The sequence below is a fragment of the Cyprinodon tularosa genome, unplaced genomic scaffold, assembly GCF_016077235.1.
Source record: "Cyprinodon tularosa strain WSP-4 unplaced genomic scaffold, ASM1607723v1 ctg30, whole genome shotgun sequence".
NCBI lineage: Eukaryota > Metazoa > Chordata > Actinopteri > Cyprinodontiformes > Cyprinodontidae > Cyprinodon > Cyprinodon tularosa.
In genome coordinates this window covers 1,207,796-1,223,144 of record NW_024039008.1, presented here as the reverse complement: position 1 = coordinate 1,223,144, position 15,349 = coordinate 1,207,796, and the positions used below count along the sequence as shown (strand labels likewise).

Genomic DNA, 15,349 nt, shown 5'->3' with positions numbered 1-15,349 from the left:
ACTAGACGGTATAACTCACGGAGCGTTTGGGTTTGTCCCTGAATTTGGGCATCCTGCTCCTCCAGTCGACGGGTGAGGTGATCTGCTGGGCCTTGAGTTTGGCCGCAGTGTTCTGTCATGATGGGTTCACTAAAAGCGACCCAAGAATGCAGAACACCACTTGACGGACACAAGGATGAAAGTTTAACAGTTTATCTATGCACATGCACACTGTATACACTGGTTCAGGTTCGGGGCCTGGATTCTGGTTCACCGGAGTCTGCGTGAGAGACAGTTCAGTTAGCGTTGCCAACAGAGGTTTGATTTCCTGAAGTTTACTGGTTGTACCTTGAGGGTTCTTGAGGTTAGCTTTGGGAGAGTCTCTGTTGGTTCTGGAGATGAATTCATCAGCAGAGTCCGTTTGCTGCTTCAGCGTCTCACGTCTTATTTGAACAGACCTTGGCTTTGGGTTTCCCAGCTCTAGTCCAGAGCTGCTTGGAGGTTCACTGTGAATCTTCAGGTTTGGCTCTGAGGGTCGGCTCGGCAGGTTAGCTCTTCCTGAGCTTACACAGAGGAGGCACAGGTTTCCTGGAAAACAGAAACAAGGATTAGAATCCAAGCTGGATTCAAAAGTCATCAAATTACTCTGAGGATCTAGGCTTAAGCGCTGACCAACTGGAACAACACTGCGGCGTTGAGGCAAGGTCTGAAGACAGCTTAAGTAGTGGATCCTCTGATGATCTTGACGAGCTGCAGCTGTGCAGGAGGCTCCCTCAGAGGATCCATGGCGGACTCTGCTGGAAAAAGGTGGAATATCTCCAGCTCCCAACAATTACAGAAAATACTTTTCTGTATTTTCCTTCCTCAGAACTAGAGTCAATTATCATACAGTAATTAAGTCAAATCCTCCTCCAGCTTTGATACACATTCCACTGAGAGCAGTGCGTTTCTACTGAGTCAATAAGATCCATAACACCTTGTTTTGCTGCCATCTGGGCTGCCTCTGAGCAAATGAATGAGGGGCTAAGTGGTTTTCAACACCTTCCCCGTGCACTACTTTAGTTAGCCAGCAGTAGGCAATTCAGCTCTGTAATTGATTTAGCGGCTGGCCTAAAAGACGCCTTCACTCATCAGGGATTGGATTATAGTACTTGCTGTTTGCTTCATTGCTGATCACTGTTAGCCAATTACTCTTGCTTCACAGTGATCTGTATGTTTATCTCCAAGGGGGATGGGGAACACACCACAGTGCACTAACTCCATCTGTTTGTTAGATTTTTTATGAAATAGCAGGTACATTAGGTGGATGGGAAACAATTAGTTCTTCACTGCTCATTAAAATGTCTTGTTTTTTATTTTCTTCTTTTTTTTTTTTTTTACCCCTCCAGCATCCTGTTTGCAGACATTGTGGGATTCACCAGCTTGGCTTCTCAGTGCACTGCTCAGGAACTGGTCAAGCTGCTCAATGAACTCTTTGGGAAGTTCGATGAATTGGCAACGGTAATTTTTCTTTATTGTCCCATATATATAAATCGATTGACTTCAAATGACAGACAAAATCTGGAATAAGAGAAAAATAGCCCTATTAATGGTGCAGCCAATTTTTGTGTCTACAAATATTCCCAGACATTAAATCCAAATCCAGTACTGTATAAAATGATTAAGTGTGGCATCATATGCTGTTTATTGATAAGTATTTATACTCAAATTTTTTTTAAACATATTTTTCATGTAACATTCACAAACATTGCTTTTCCATTGTTTTATATAAATATTATACCAGAATATATTAATGATCATAATGTAGAAGGGGGAAAAATAACCCAAAGCATTTGTCAGCTCTTTTCTAAATTTCCATTCAGCCAAGTGTATCTCAAAGAACATTTCTCAGGTTAAAAAAGATTAAGCATGTATCAGACCATTATAGGCATAAACATTAAACATGAAAAAACCTTGGAATTACAGAAATAAATAACAAAACAACAATGAGAATAGGATTATAAAGAATTGCAGGATAAAGGAAAGCAAATTCAATCAATTTTAGTACCTGTTGTGAAAACTTTGGAAACAGCAAAGGAACAGGAGATATTAATGTATATCTGCAAGTATACCTACTGTACAAAGCTATTAAGCCAAGCAGTGCATGGATTAATTTAAGTAATACAAATTAATTCACAGTCATAGACACTGAGCACCATAAACAATTAACATTCCAAAATATAAATATATAAATATATAAATATAAATGGTAAATGGTCAGTTAGGAGTTAGGAGACTTGACCAAAGAGGTTTACATTACATTAAGTCATTAACCCATTCATTGACACACTAATACACTGATGGTGGTACTGTGAACAATGCACCAATAACTAATGTACAAAACAACTAACATAATTTGTCAAAATCATTAAGATAAACTTTTGTACAAAGGTAACAAAGAGGATCCAAGAAAAGCCTTTTTTGGTCATTTTCTTAATATTTTAACATCTGTCTGTGGGGCAGTTGCTCTACTATTGAGGGAATTAAAGCAAACGACAAGGGTGCAGCAAGTAATATCATGAAAGTGGTAGACAGTTTAACAAAGATAAAAATCTCTCACAAGCAGATCTAATATTTAGATTTAAGATCAATAGATAGACAGATAGATATAGATACAGATAGATAGAAACATAAACAGATTAGAGAAAGGCTGCTACAAACACTTTGAACTAAAGCTGTAATATTTGGTGTATGCTTAATAATGAGATGTATCTGACAATTTCTACAATTTTACTAGTAACTTATTTGTAAGTAGTAAGATCCACTAAACAGAATAACAACATTAATGTTTAAAATCCATTCTTACGGCATGATCTTATTTTTGATATAATCTGGTTATATTTATACATTTTTGTAAACCCTCTATCCTATTGCTGTATTCATTCACATCTGCTGCATTGCATTGCATTTTTATTGCATGTTGTTTTTGTATTTTTGTCTTGCTGCTTCTGCTGCAAAATACGTTTAGTATGTGCAAATAATTTTTTTGCCATGTATTTATTCTCTCATGTATTTATTCTCTCATCTGGCAACTGACTATGGATGAAACTTAGACTTTTGGCTAACTGATATATTTTACTTTTATACTATGTTAAAATGATATCCTTTAACATTAAATCAAAATTTTATATAAGAAAAAGAAATTAAATGCAACTGTTTTAGCTATTTTTCCCACAACCATCCTCAAATTATGGAGAAGCAGATGTTTAGTTGAGGATTCTGAGTTTGATCAAACAGCTAGTTCCAACTTTGAGCTATTCATGCAGAGTTTATGAACTGATGAGACAGTAAGAATATGATCTCTCCAAATCTCTCTTCTATTCCAGTAATTCTGAAACATCTAGAAAGCTAATTTGTGTTTTTTTTTGTTGCGGGTTCAGTTTTTCTGCATTGTATTGGTGTGATTTAGCTAACAAATACACATTAGAAAGTTTCTTCTCTAACTTTTGTTAAGAAATGTTACTGAGCCACCCTGCTCAGCCCACAGCCATGGAGGCAGCTAGTGAGTTTGTGTTCCAGTGAGCTGTTTGTGTCCAAGAAAACTGAATGTATTATTAAGTCCTGGAACTCATTTATTATACCAAGCCATATATGTATTGATCCAAATTTTGAGAGTAAGACTAGAGAGACCTGACTGACACTGAGGAGGAGGAAGAGGAGGAGAAAAAGGTCATGAACTGGAGACGAGAGGGCTGATTCTTAAACAGATGAGCGATAAGGGCTGAGGAGGCGGATTGTATTAAATGTGCGCGTTGGAGAAATTTCTGCGTGTAGTAAAGAACAACTCTGACTACTGTTAATGTGCAGGACAGCCCACACTGTGCATCAGTAAGCCTTTCCAGCGTCGTTCTCCAGGAAAGAAGATTAAGTGAGAGATCAGTTATCTGCCGGCAGACCACTATAATCATATTAATACTGCATGAGCCCCACACAGACACATACATTCCTCTTTCGGTCACCGCAGAGGACATTTTATCGACTTACATAAATTAACATCTCACACCTTCTCCACTCTTACCACATTGTGCCGTGTTTTCTAAAGAACCCTTATCGTGGTCGTAGCAGCAGACTGAGATTTTTCCCTGATGTGATAAAACTGGAGCTGCTGGTAGGAACCCAAGCTCAGTTCACCCCAGTTCTTAAACAGCCCCTGCTCTAAAAAAAATAAATAATTCGCAATGCACTACACCTGCATTGGCTACTAATGGTAGTAGGTGGTGCCTTCTACAGATTCTTACCACTCTGTGGACTATGTGAGCTTATTATGTATACTTTGTTGTCTAACTGTAGTTCTAAAAGGTGCACAGAAGAAGCAACAATCATGACTTTTGTACCAGAGGAGCGAAGAGATTCTAGACACATTACATGTCAATCAAAGCACTAATTTGGTGCAGATGCTTCAAATAAAACTTTTGATACTGGCTACCAGTGTAACAGTCACAATATTATTACAGTTCTAACAATTTATTACTATGTTTTCTATAGCTGTTTCTTTTTTTGTCTAAAAATAAAGCCAGAAAAATAACGGGAACAAGGGGAACTTAAGAGAAACTTCAGTTCTTCGACATAAGTGTCATAAATCTAAATGAAATAGAATGTCGATTATAAAGCCCTCTTGTAACCCTCTTGTAGCTGACCTCTTAAATTTAAATGCAAGCAGTAGCTAGAAAGATACTTTGCATAAGAGACTTCATTTTGAAAAGTAGGCTGATATATTCTCTAAGTTTACTATCAAGAGATGCTGTGGCAAAGGATGCTATTATACACTACAAGTATGGTCACTGAACACAAGTAGCAAATCTCTTTGGCTTTCAGACTTTAAGATGCTGTTATCCCAAAATTACAATGGTGTTGCTCAAGGGCGCAGATAGCGTGTACGTCAGGGGTGTTCTGACGTACACAGATTCGAATGACCCTCAATCCGTCCCCCCCACTTTTATAAAAAAAAAAAAAAAAAAAAAAAACATACGGCGAAACTCACAGAAAATCAAAAAGCTTTTTCTAATTCACTGCTTTGCAACAACAACATAAAACAGTCAGATCATAGACAGGCAATCGTTTTGTTTAACTGCAGGCTGCCTGCGTCGTAGAGATTCTAATCTAAAAGTTATCCTGTCTCTGGCGTTTACGTCTCGAGCCTGGTTTCCATGGTTACTCAGACAGACAGTAGTGGTGGGATAGTTCCCAATTCCGGAGTCCGGACATCAACATGAGGCCAGCCAAACCGAAAAAACAGAAAACAATTGCATCCTTTTTTCGAAAAGCACCAACTGTAAGTAAACTGTTCATCATATCACCTTGCATTTTTTTGGTTGTCTGTTCGATGTCGCCGTGGAAAAAAGAGTAGAGACGGTCAGTGAGAATAGCGTGAAGAGAGGTGCCAATGTCATAAGGCGGGAGGCAGGGGGAATCGACTGGCATTTATTTATTTATAATTAAATCGACTGTTCCGACTTTTTCCGGAGTTGTCGGGGGTCTTTCAGAAATGTGTAGGCTACAGTAGGCTACTTGAATCCGTATTTATGCCAAGCCAAATGGTTTAGGTTGTTACAGGTTGAATCATGAGAAAAACGAACTTCAAAGCTAGACAAATTCCACTACACAGGGGCGGATTTAGGAAATTTAGGGCCCTAGGCAAAGACAGGCATGGGGCCTTCTGAATTGAGAAGACAACATATAGAACAGACCCATTATACAGATACATAAATTTTAATAGAATAGAAATTTGAGGATGTCATGTATCTTCAAGTTTGTCTATGTCACTGTAACTCGGAGGAAAGAATCTCTCTCTCATATGTATATATATATATATATATATATATATATATATATATATATATATATATATATATATATATATATATATATATATATATATATATATATATATATATATATATATATATATATCAAGAAGAAAGAACACGAGAAGCTTGAGAAATACCAAGGACTGAAGGAGGAGCTAGAAAAGATGTGGAAAGTAAGAGCAGCAGTGGTGCCAGTGGTAATTGGAGCACTGGGGGCTGTGACCCCCAAACTGGGAGAGTGGCTACAGCAGATTCCAGGTAAAACATCAGAGGTCTCTGTCCAGAAGAGTGCAGTCCTAGGAACAGCTAAGATACTGCGCAGAACCCTCAAACTCCCAGGCCTCTGGTAGAGGACCCCAGCTTGAGGATGACACATACCACCCCACGAGGGGTGAGAAAACAGTTTTTATATATATATATGTATATATATATATATATATATATATATATATATATATATATATATATATATATATATATATATATATATATATATATATATATATATATGTGGGTGTGTGTGTGTGTGTGTGTGTGTGTGTGTATAAATAAATAAAAGGTGCATGTCACAGGAAAGACTAGTGATGTTACAAATATGACAAGTGCTTAAACTACAGAACAGTAAATTATTTAATCTATAATTAACATGGCCCTTAACATCCCCAGCTGTACACAATAACACCCATTAAAGCAATGTTAATACAAAGCTGTAAAGTAGAGTGAGACGTTGATAATAACTTCCTTATGTTTTTTGAATGTATAAATTTAATTATAAAGGACTAAAACACCTAAAACTTATGGGTGATTTTACAACATTTAAAAGCCTGAGATTTTACTGAAATTGGAGCTACTGGGGCTCACTGGCCTTAGATGTAATGAGCGAACTGGAAGTGCTGAATACATCGCTCCAAAAAAGCACCCAGACATTGGAGGGCATGGTCTCTGCAGTCTCTGTTGTCCAAGAGAGATTACGGGACAAAAGAAAGCCAGCCCACTTTGAGGCAGTCTTTAAGGAAGCAGTGGATATGGCTGAGAAGCTGTCTCTAGAGCCCATTGCTCTATCTCGAACACATAGGCCCCCAAAGAGATATTCTGGGCCAGCACCTGCACACAGGCCAGAATCTGCTGTGGAGTACCACAAAGTGGAGTTCTACAGAGTCCTTGACAAAGTAGACACACAACTTTCTTCATTTGAGGCCATTTATTGAAAAGCCATGTAAAGTACTTATTTACAAATTTGTTTTTGTATATATGTAGGCTTTGCTGTTCGTGTTTCTGTGTGTTTACAGCCTGCACTTAAAGTCAGTCCATGTTTAAATAAAACCTTTTTTTTTTCACACGTCATGTGGCATGTTTGGTGAGTACTTGGTACCAATAGATGTTATTTTCTTGCAATGATGGGCAATTAAGATTGATGGGTTGTCATAGCTGAGTAATAGCCAGTAATAGGGCTCGGGATCCACGTTGCATTGTGGGACGTCGCAGCCACACTGACTGCTACGCAAACGTAAGCATAGCTCTGACACAACGTTGTTGTTGAAAGAAGAGACAGAAGTAGAGAGAAAAAAGACGTTAAAATCCCGAAAAGGATCTGGAATTTACCGGGACACATTAAATAGAGAAGCCAGGGACCGGTATGGTGACAAAATCAGCATCATTAATAATTTGGATCCATATGAAGTTCCAAACAATGAGTGGAGCACCGATGAGTGAGCGCCTATACTTCAAAACAGTTCCCAAGCTACAAGTCCTTGGAGTCTCATGTGCAGTTCACCAATGGATGGGTTCAGGAGCTGCAGATCATAAAGCCAGCAAACAGTGGGAACACAGTAATCCGTACAAAGGTAAGCTGTGATCAGACGGGCTCTGGAACCTGCTAGTTTAGCAACTGCTAACCGCTAATGCTAACAACCACTCACGCATGTAATGTACTTTTAACTAGCTGCTATGTGTTTCAAAGGTGTAGTTAGTAACATTAACTGCCAACCCTCCGGGTTTCTCGCGTATTTCAGCCTTTTCCCGCTGCCGTTTTTATTATTTTCCCATAAAAGATCCCAACTTTGAAGGAAAGAAACAATGTAGGCTATAAAATAAAACCGTGCATCTTTAACTTACCAGAATGAAAATGCAGGGAACACACTCTCAATGACATTGGAATACTGTGGAAAGTTATGTTCGGTCGTCTTACAGCCGAGATCCAAGCTAGCTCTCTTTATCTCTGACGCTTGGTCTCCATGGTTACGCCTCCAGTCAGGAAAGCGGTGGAAAGTTAACCCATTTTCTATGTTTCCATGGCGATCATGTGTTGAGCTGTTACAGCCAACAATACAGCAACGGTTTACCATGGTTGAAATCAAGTTAAGGTGAAATTAATCAAATTAAAACACGGCTGAGAGGGAGTACAGTACGCGGGAGTCATAGGGAGTAGTCTGAGCTGCGGTAAAAGACGCATTCAACATGGCGGCGACGCGAAGTGCTTACGTCACGATGACCAAGCCCTATAGTAACTGTCCCCCACAGTTTCAAAAACCTATCTGCGCCCCTGGTGTTGCTTAAAATGGTGTTGCTTAAAATAAAAATGACTCTTTATCTACTTCTTATTCTTGCATTGTGCACTGATGATTACAGGTAAACATTTTGTTGACATTTACTGTAATCACAACTTGCTTACTTTGTTACCACTGCATAATTATGTTGTAATGTATTTAACCACCAAATCTACATAGTCTCATCAATTACATCCTGCAGCATTTAAGCCTAACACACATTCTTAAATTGGAACAATTGGGAACTACTTTAGGGTAATAACACAAGCTAAACTCTCTAAAATTAGAGTATTTCTTAATAGTACAAAACATATGTCAGGTGGTTATCGGCTAAGTTAGAAGAAACAAAACTCTGCAGTTATGAAATTTAACATTGACTGTGTCATTCCAAGTGTGCTCCATGCTTATCATCCTGTTGTCATGAGCAGTCAAGTTTGCAAGCTGTTAAACAGGGGGACTGCTATTTTATTACAACATTTTGAACAGTGGGATTATTTGTTTGCAGTGATGTTTACTTTTTAAAGAAGCACATTAAAAGTTATGTCCTTTGTGTTTCTACATTTATGTTATTTCCAGAGTTTAAAACCACTGTCTGAACTGGTATTTCTAGGCTTGCATATTTCCATGTAACCTCTTTGTAAAACTTTTAAATACATTTTTATCTTATCTTTGCTTCTACCTTTTTGTTTAAATATGCCGACACTAGTGCTAAATAGTTACAATTGCTAAGTAGTTCAATTCACATCATGAGCAGAAATACACACTGAGAACTTTACCCTAGCCCTTTAGTGTGACACATTCATGACCTCTCCTGCCGCAAAGCCAGAAGATGTCATCAGACAGTTTACTTTTATTTTATAACACGCACGAACATGTAGATGTTCACAGTCACATGATCGGCAGGATAATCCCAGTTGAGTTAATTCTCTATTGCCGCAATCAGTCAGGGCTTAACAGAGGGAGATCGACTGAGGGGGCTGAAAGAGCAAGATACAAGGTGATATGTGATTCACTACCACCGCTCTAATGCTCTGCAAACCCATATTATGGACATCTTGTGATGAGGATATATTGCTTCCATGTGTGCAGCAGCTGCATCCTAATTGAGATTTATACCCTGTCGCGTTAGCTCAGGGAGAAACTTGCTTTGAAACCAGCTCTGTCACAGCTGCTGAGCCTGACTGTTGTACGCTACATGACACATTTAGTCCGTGAGGGTTTAAACTACACCTAACCATCATGGATACAAACCTAAGCAAAACCTTTAACCAGGTGGGTGACAGGTGAGGGCAGCCGCGCATCAACCCACCATCTAAATCGGCTGGATTAACGTCTCAATTTTGTGTTTCTAAAAGCAAACAATGATGCTGAACCATATTTTCTTTCAGATGATGATTCGTCTCTCGTTTCCTCTGACACAGATACACAAATGTGCCCCCCCACACACACACACACAACTCTATTCCTTGGGCAGGGATAATCATCCACATTCTAAATTCTCATATCCACCCACGCCAGAATATTTCTGCTCCCGTGAGCAGAAAACCAGAGCACCCCATCTTCCCTCTTCTCATCTCTTCCTCTCACCCTGCAGTTGTCATGAATCCTCCCTATATCTGTGTGCATGTGGGTGTCTGCGTGCACGTACAATATGTGTGTTTGTCACTCACAGGCTGCCTGCAGGGGAAGCTTTCTGGGGTTTGCCATCATTATGTCTGATAACTGAGCGATACAGTTGCCAAAAGGAAACCCTGTGCACAAAACCAAATTCAAGTACAGTGTAGTAAAAGTGTTCACATGTAAAGATGCGGCTGTTTGTGTTTTCTTGACTGATAATGCGGTGCTAAGGTGTGAGTTTATTTTTGTACATGTTCTGACTTCAACAGCTCTGCGCACAATGTGCACTGTGACAAATAGAAGGATCTGTTTGGAGAAGGTGTGGGTGGGATTCTACTTCAAGAGCATGTCGGAGCAATTAGAGTTGGCCCCAACAACAAACGCACAAATGGTTTCACGAGCAACATTTCTGATTTACATGATCAGGGGTGCAGCTGCAGCTCACAGACTGCGTCAGTCAGGTGGCAGGAGCTAATGTTCGCTAATGTTGAACAGTTGTCTGACAAATGTTGAAACGTCACAATTTATCTAAATTCATCTTTAGTAGGTTTCATGAGATTTATCTGAGCATTGCCATCTTTTCAAACAGAAATTTTTTTTTAAGTATTTTAAAGACCTTTTTGGGAATAAGTGGAAAACCAAAACCCAACAAAAGAAAATTTTCCTGGTTAGATTTCTTATCTAATGCTTTGGCTCCTATATGTTTGACCAGAGGATGACCTTGGTTAATTAGCTTCAAAGAGCTCTTACTTTGAGAACAGTAGCTTGTGTGGTTCCTTTTATGGTAGAAAACAAAGAAGAAATAATGAAAAGGAAGAAATTATTGTCACATACCTCTACTGGCTAGAAAAATCAAAATCAGTGTCACAGATTTGCAGATTTGATTTAAAGATATTGGTCAAAATTAAATTTTTATGGCCTGTAGGACCAGCCAATGCTGTTGATAGCATGCATTTTGGAGATTCGATCAACACAGTAAAAGAATCCAACATTTTTTTTAACCTTATGGAGTTTAGCAGAATAGAATTCAAATAGAATTCAAATAATGAACATGCAATAACTGTTTTTACCAATGCAATAAGTGGGTGCGTCACTGTGCTCATCACTAGTGATCTACAAAGATTGCTGCACAAATATATTACTTAACCAACCTATAAGCATGACATGTAACTACAACTGATATTCACAGGTGTTCATAGACTTGCATATGATTTGTTCAACTTTACTTTAAATTTACCTCATTGTAGCTGTAAATATATCCAATGGCTGCCATGTCAACTGAACTTAAAGGATTACCTAATACATGCTTGTAAATTTGTCTTAATTGGTCTCCCCATACAGGTGTTTTTAGATATTCACCTATAGTTTTCTTCATGTGCTTGCAGGAGAATCACTGCAGGCGCATAAAAATTTTGGGTGACTGTTACTATTGTGTGTCAGGACTAACGCAACCCAAGGCAGACCATGCTCACTGCTGTGTGGAGATGGGACTGGATATGATTGATACAATCGCGTAAGTAATGCACACAAGCAATTAAAACAAATACATCCCCCACAGGCCTGCATGGCAGGGCAGAAGGTGTAATTTTAAGTAAAAATATGAATTTTATTTGAAGTTTTTGTACTTTTGCTGGCTTTTATTTTTATAAATACATTCTTTCAATTAAATCATTTCAAGTTCACTTGATTTGCCTTTCCTGTTGCATTTCCTATAACCTGTAGATACAGTTATTGCTAGCCATATAAGGTACTAGAGCTGCTATGGTACCTAATGAGAACTGCCTGGAAAAAACAACTCATTCCAGCAGAGTGGCAAAGAGCAGTAGCGGTTTTCATTCCCAAGGAAACAAACTCCAAGGACATAGGGCAGTTCCGTAACATCGCCCTTCTAAACGTAGAGGGAAAGATCTTTTTCTCGGTGCTAGCCAGAAGGATGACGACCTACCTGCTCCAGAACAAATACATCGACACCAACTGTCAGAAGGCAGGGGTGCCAGGGTTCCCAGGATGTGTGGAGCACTCCACAATGATCTGGGACCAGATCCAGAGGGCTAAGCGCGACAAGACTGACCTGCATGTCGTCTGGCTTGACCTGGCCAATGCATATGGATCTGTCCCACACCAGCTGATCATCTACGCCATGGAGTTCTTCCACATGCCTGCTTGCATCAGAAGCATGGTAAAAAGCTATTTTAACAACCTGCAAATGTGCTTCTCTGCCCTTGACTTCACTACTGGATGGCAGCGGCTTGAAGTCGGAATAGCGATGGGGTGTGCCATTTCACCTACACTGTTTGTAGCAGCGTTTGAAATAATCCTCATCGGTGCAAGGCAGATGGCAGGAGGAATAAAACTGCCAACTGGCCAGAGGCTCCCCCCGCTAAGGAGCTACATGGACGACGTCACCACCCTCCTTCAGACAGCACCATGTACAGCAAGACTGCTGAGGAGGATTGATGAGCTGATGTCATGGGCAAGGATGAAGATCAAGCCCTCCAAGTCCCGTAGCCTGTCACTCAGGAGAGGTGTCCGGAACGACAGCACCACCTTTGTCGTCGGGGGAGAGAAGATCCCACTCCTTGCAGAGCAGCCCATCAAAAGCCTTGGGAGGCAGTACACTGCCGAGCTTTCTGACAAGCAAATGGGGAAAACCGTTATGAAGCAGCTCTCTGATGGCTTGACGAGAATTGACCAAAGCCAACTACCGGGCAAATACAAGGTCTGGTGTTACCAATTTACACTCTACCAGAGACTGCTGTGGCCCCTGAAAATGAGTGAGATCCCCTCATCAACCGTGAGTAGGATGGATGGGAAAGCCAATTCATTTATCCGAAAGTGGTTGGGGCTGCCACGGTGCCTCTCTGAAGCTGGCCTATTTGGGAGGAACATGCTCCAGCTACCCCTAAGATCGCTACAGCTGGGCTACATGCAAGAAAAGACCAGGTTGGTGCTCGAGCTACGGGAGTCCACAGATGAGCTGGTTAGGAATGCTAATGCCAGGGTCCTGACTGGCCGCAAGTGGAACGCCCAGACCGAGGTCGACCAAGCGGTAAGCCGGCTGCAGCACAAGGAGATTGTAGGCAGGGTGCAGGTAGGAAGAGCAGGCCTAGGATGGGGAGAAGCACCACGCTTCTGGTCCAAGGCCCAACACAAGGAAAGAAAGGAAATGGTGGTGGCAGAGGTGATGAGGATGGAGGAAGACCGCTATAAGATCAAGGCTGTGTCTCAGCTACGACAAGGAAGCTGGACAACCTGGGAGGGAATCTCAACCAGGAACATCAGTTGGTCAGACTTGTGGAAGATCCCACAGGCAAGACTTAGCTTCCTTATCCGCTCAACATATGACACGCTTACCTGTCCTCGGAACCTTCATCAGTGGTTCGGAAATGAGGAATGTTGTGCACTCTGCAATGCTCCCAACGCAAGCCTCCAGCACATCTTGTCAGGCTGCAAAGTGGCCCTCTCACAGGGCCGCTATAGATGGCGCCACGACCAGGTCTTGAGAAAGCTAGCCGAAGTGCTGGAGGAGCGCAGAAAGGGTAGTAGAACACCATCGCCAGCAGAGGACCCCACCATCTTTGTCGCGGAAGGAGGAATCAGAAGCTTCAAGCAAAGAGAAACCTCAAGGCCCTTCACTACTGGCCAGGAGTGGAGCATGAAGGTTGACCTGGACAGGAAGCTTCAGTTTCCTACAGAAATCACCACCACATCTCTCTGACCAGACATTGTGGCGTGGTCCATAAAGGCAAGAGCGGTAGCCCTCATTGAGCTCACTGTGCCAATGGAGGAAGGGATCGAAGCTGCCTTTGAGCGAAAAAAGGCCAAGTATTCAGAGCTGGCTGCAGAGTGCCGGGAGGCGGGCTGGAAGACTACCATCTACCCAGTAGAGGTCGGATGCCGAGGCTTCACAGGGTTGTCGACCATACGCCTCCTGAAAGACGTGGGAGTCAGGGGAGGAAGGCTGAGGAAGGCAACAAAGGAACTGGCTGAGGAGGCGGAGAAAGGGAGCTTTTGGCTCTGGCTGCGGAGGAAGGACAGAACCTGGGGGAATAACACCTAACCCCCAGATAACAGTTGCAGGGAATAACATCTTTCAGCTGCAGGGGGTGACAGGGAGACGCCCCTGTCACTGCCCCGCCACCAGGAGACGTTCCAGGATTAAAGGGGCGAAACGTTGGTGAATGGTGGTTCCTGGCTGATGACCCTGCAGCTGACCCATGGGCACCGGAGGAGGTGCGACAGGCAGAAATGCCAAGCAGGATTTAACACCCTCCTGTATTATCCTGCTGTGGCTTGTTGCAAAAATGAGTTTGAATACAACATTACAGTTAAAACAGTCATATGAAGTGCTCATGAATCAGTAAACTAGAGCTTTTATAGTCATATGTCACCATAATGAACATTATCCCAGACATGGGCTCAAATTATACTCAGACATTTGTTTAAAATCCATCCTTGAAAAGAGGAACATGTGAACACGAAATGTAGCATGCACAAAAATTGCAGCTTGTGCTAAAACAATGTATAGGTTTATGTGATATATTAGATTTTTTTTGCCGGGAATTTTAGGGTCAGCCTACAGGGGCATGGTTGCCTTAAGAGCTTTTTGATATAAACTGTTCCTGAGTCTTTTTTGATGCAACAGTTCTAGATAGTTTTTCCTTAGGGTAAATAACCCTAAAGGTTTTTGGACTTAAGTGTTTTTTATTATTTCAAACAAGACCCAAACTACAGTTACACCATTAAAAAACACCTTAAAAAACCTCCAACATAAGATAAATAAATGGAAACAACCTGCCTTCCCTGTAAATCATATTGACACAAATAAACAGCACCTTTACCTCGTTTTCTCACATGAACATTTACCTGACACGTTTGATCCCTGCTGCTGTGTCTGAGTGGATGGATGCCACTGAAGGGATGTTTTATCTCAGAGGGCAGGCTTCTGCTGTGCATAATCATCCATTAGCGTGTGAGTGTGTGAGTAGAGGGGGTGCACAGACATTCCTCCTTCAACCTGGTTGGCACAATTTCTTTTTCATTTCTTCTTTATGCACAGGTTCAAACCCAGAATTTGTCAAGCTTTTGCTGCTCTCTAATTTGTTCTTCAGCCCCACATCCTGTTAAAGGGACAGGTCTCCAGCTGTCGATGAAGACCCTTATAAGGTGGTTTATTGAAGCTAATCTTTGCTATACTATGCAAGATGTATGTTGAGAATTAATAAAAATCATAAAAATTTGTATGGCGTAACACAAACTTTTGCCCCTAACCCTGAACCTAACTCAACTCAATTCATAGCTCACTCCTTCACCACACCCCCAACCCTAGAGGGTAACTCTTACAATGTAGCATATTCCCAG

At 41.0% G+C, this 15,349-nt stretch overlaps 1 protein-coding gene across 2 annotated transcripts in view; it reads left to right on the top strand.

Moving 5' to 3' along the window:
• Nucleotides 1-15,349, top strand: part of adcy1a (adenylate cyclase 1a) — an 80,134-nt gene that overhangs the window by 23,755 nt on the left and 41,030 nt on the right. For both annotated transcript variants that reach the window (XM_038291772.1, XM_038291773.1), the window contains exons 4-5: nucleotides 1,368-1,479; nucleotides 11,374-11,501. In XM_038291772.1, the coding sequence (XP_038147700.1) occupies nucleotides 1,368-1,479; nucleotides 11,374-11,501 (240 nt within the window). The remainder of the gene's footprint in view (nucleotides 1-1,367; nucleotides 1,480-11,373; nucleotides 11,502-15,349) is intronic.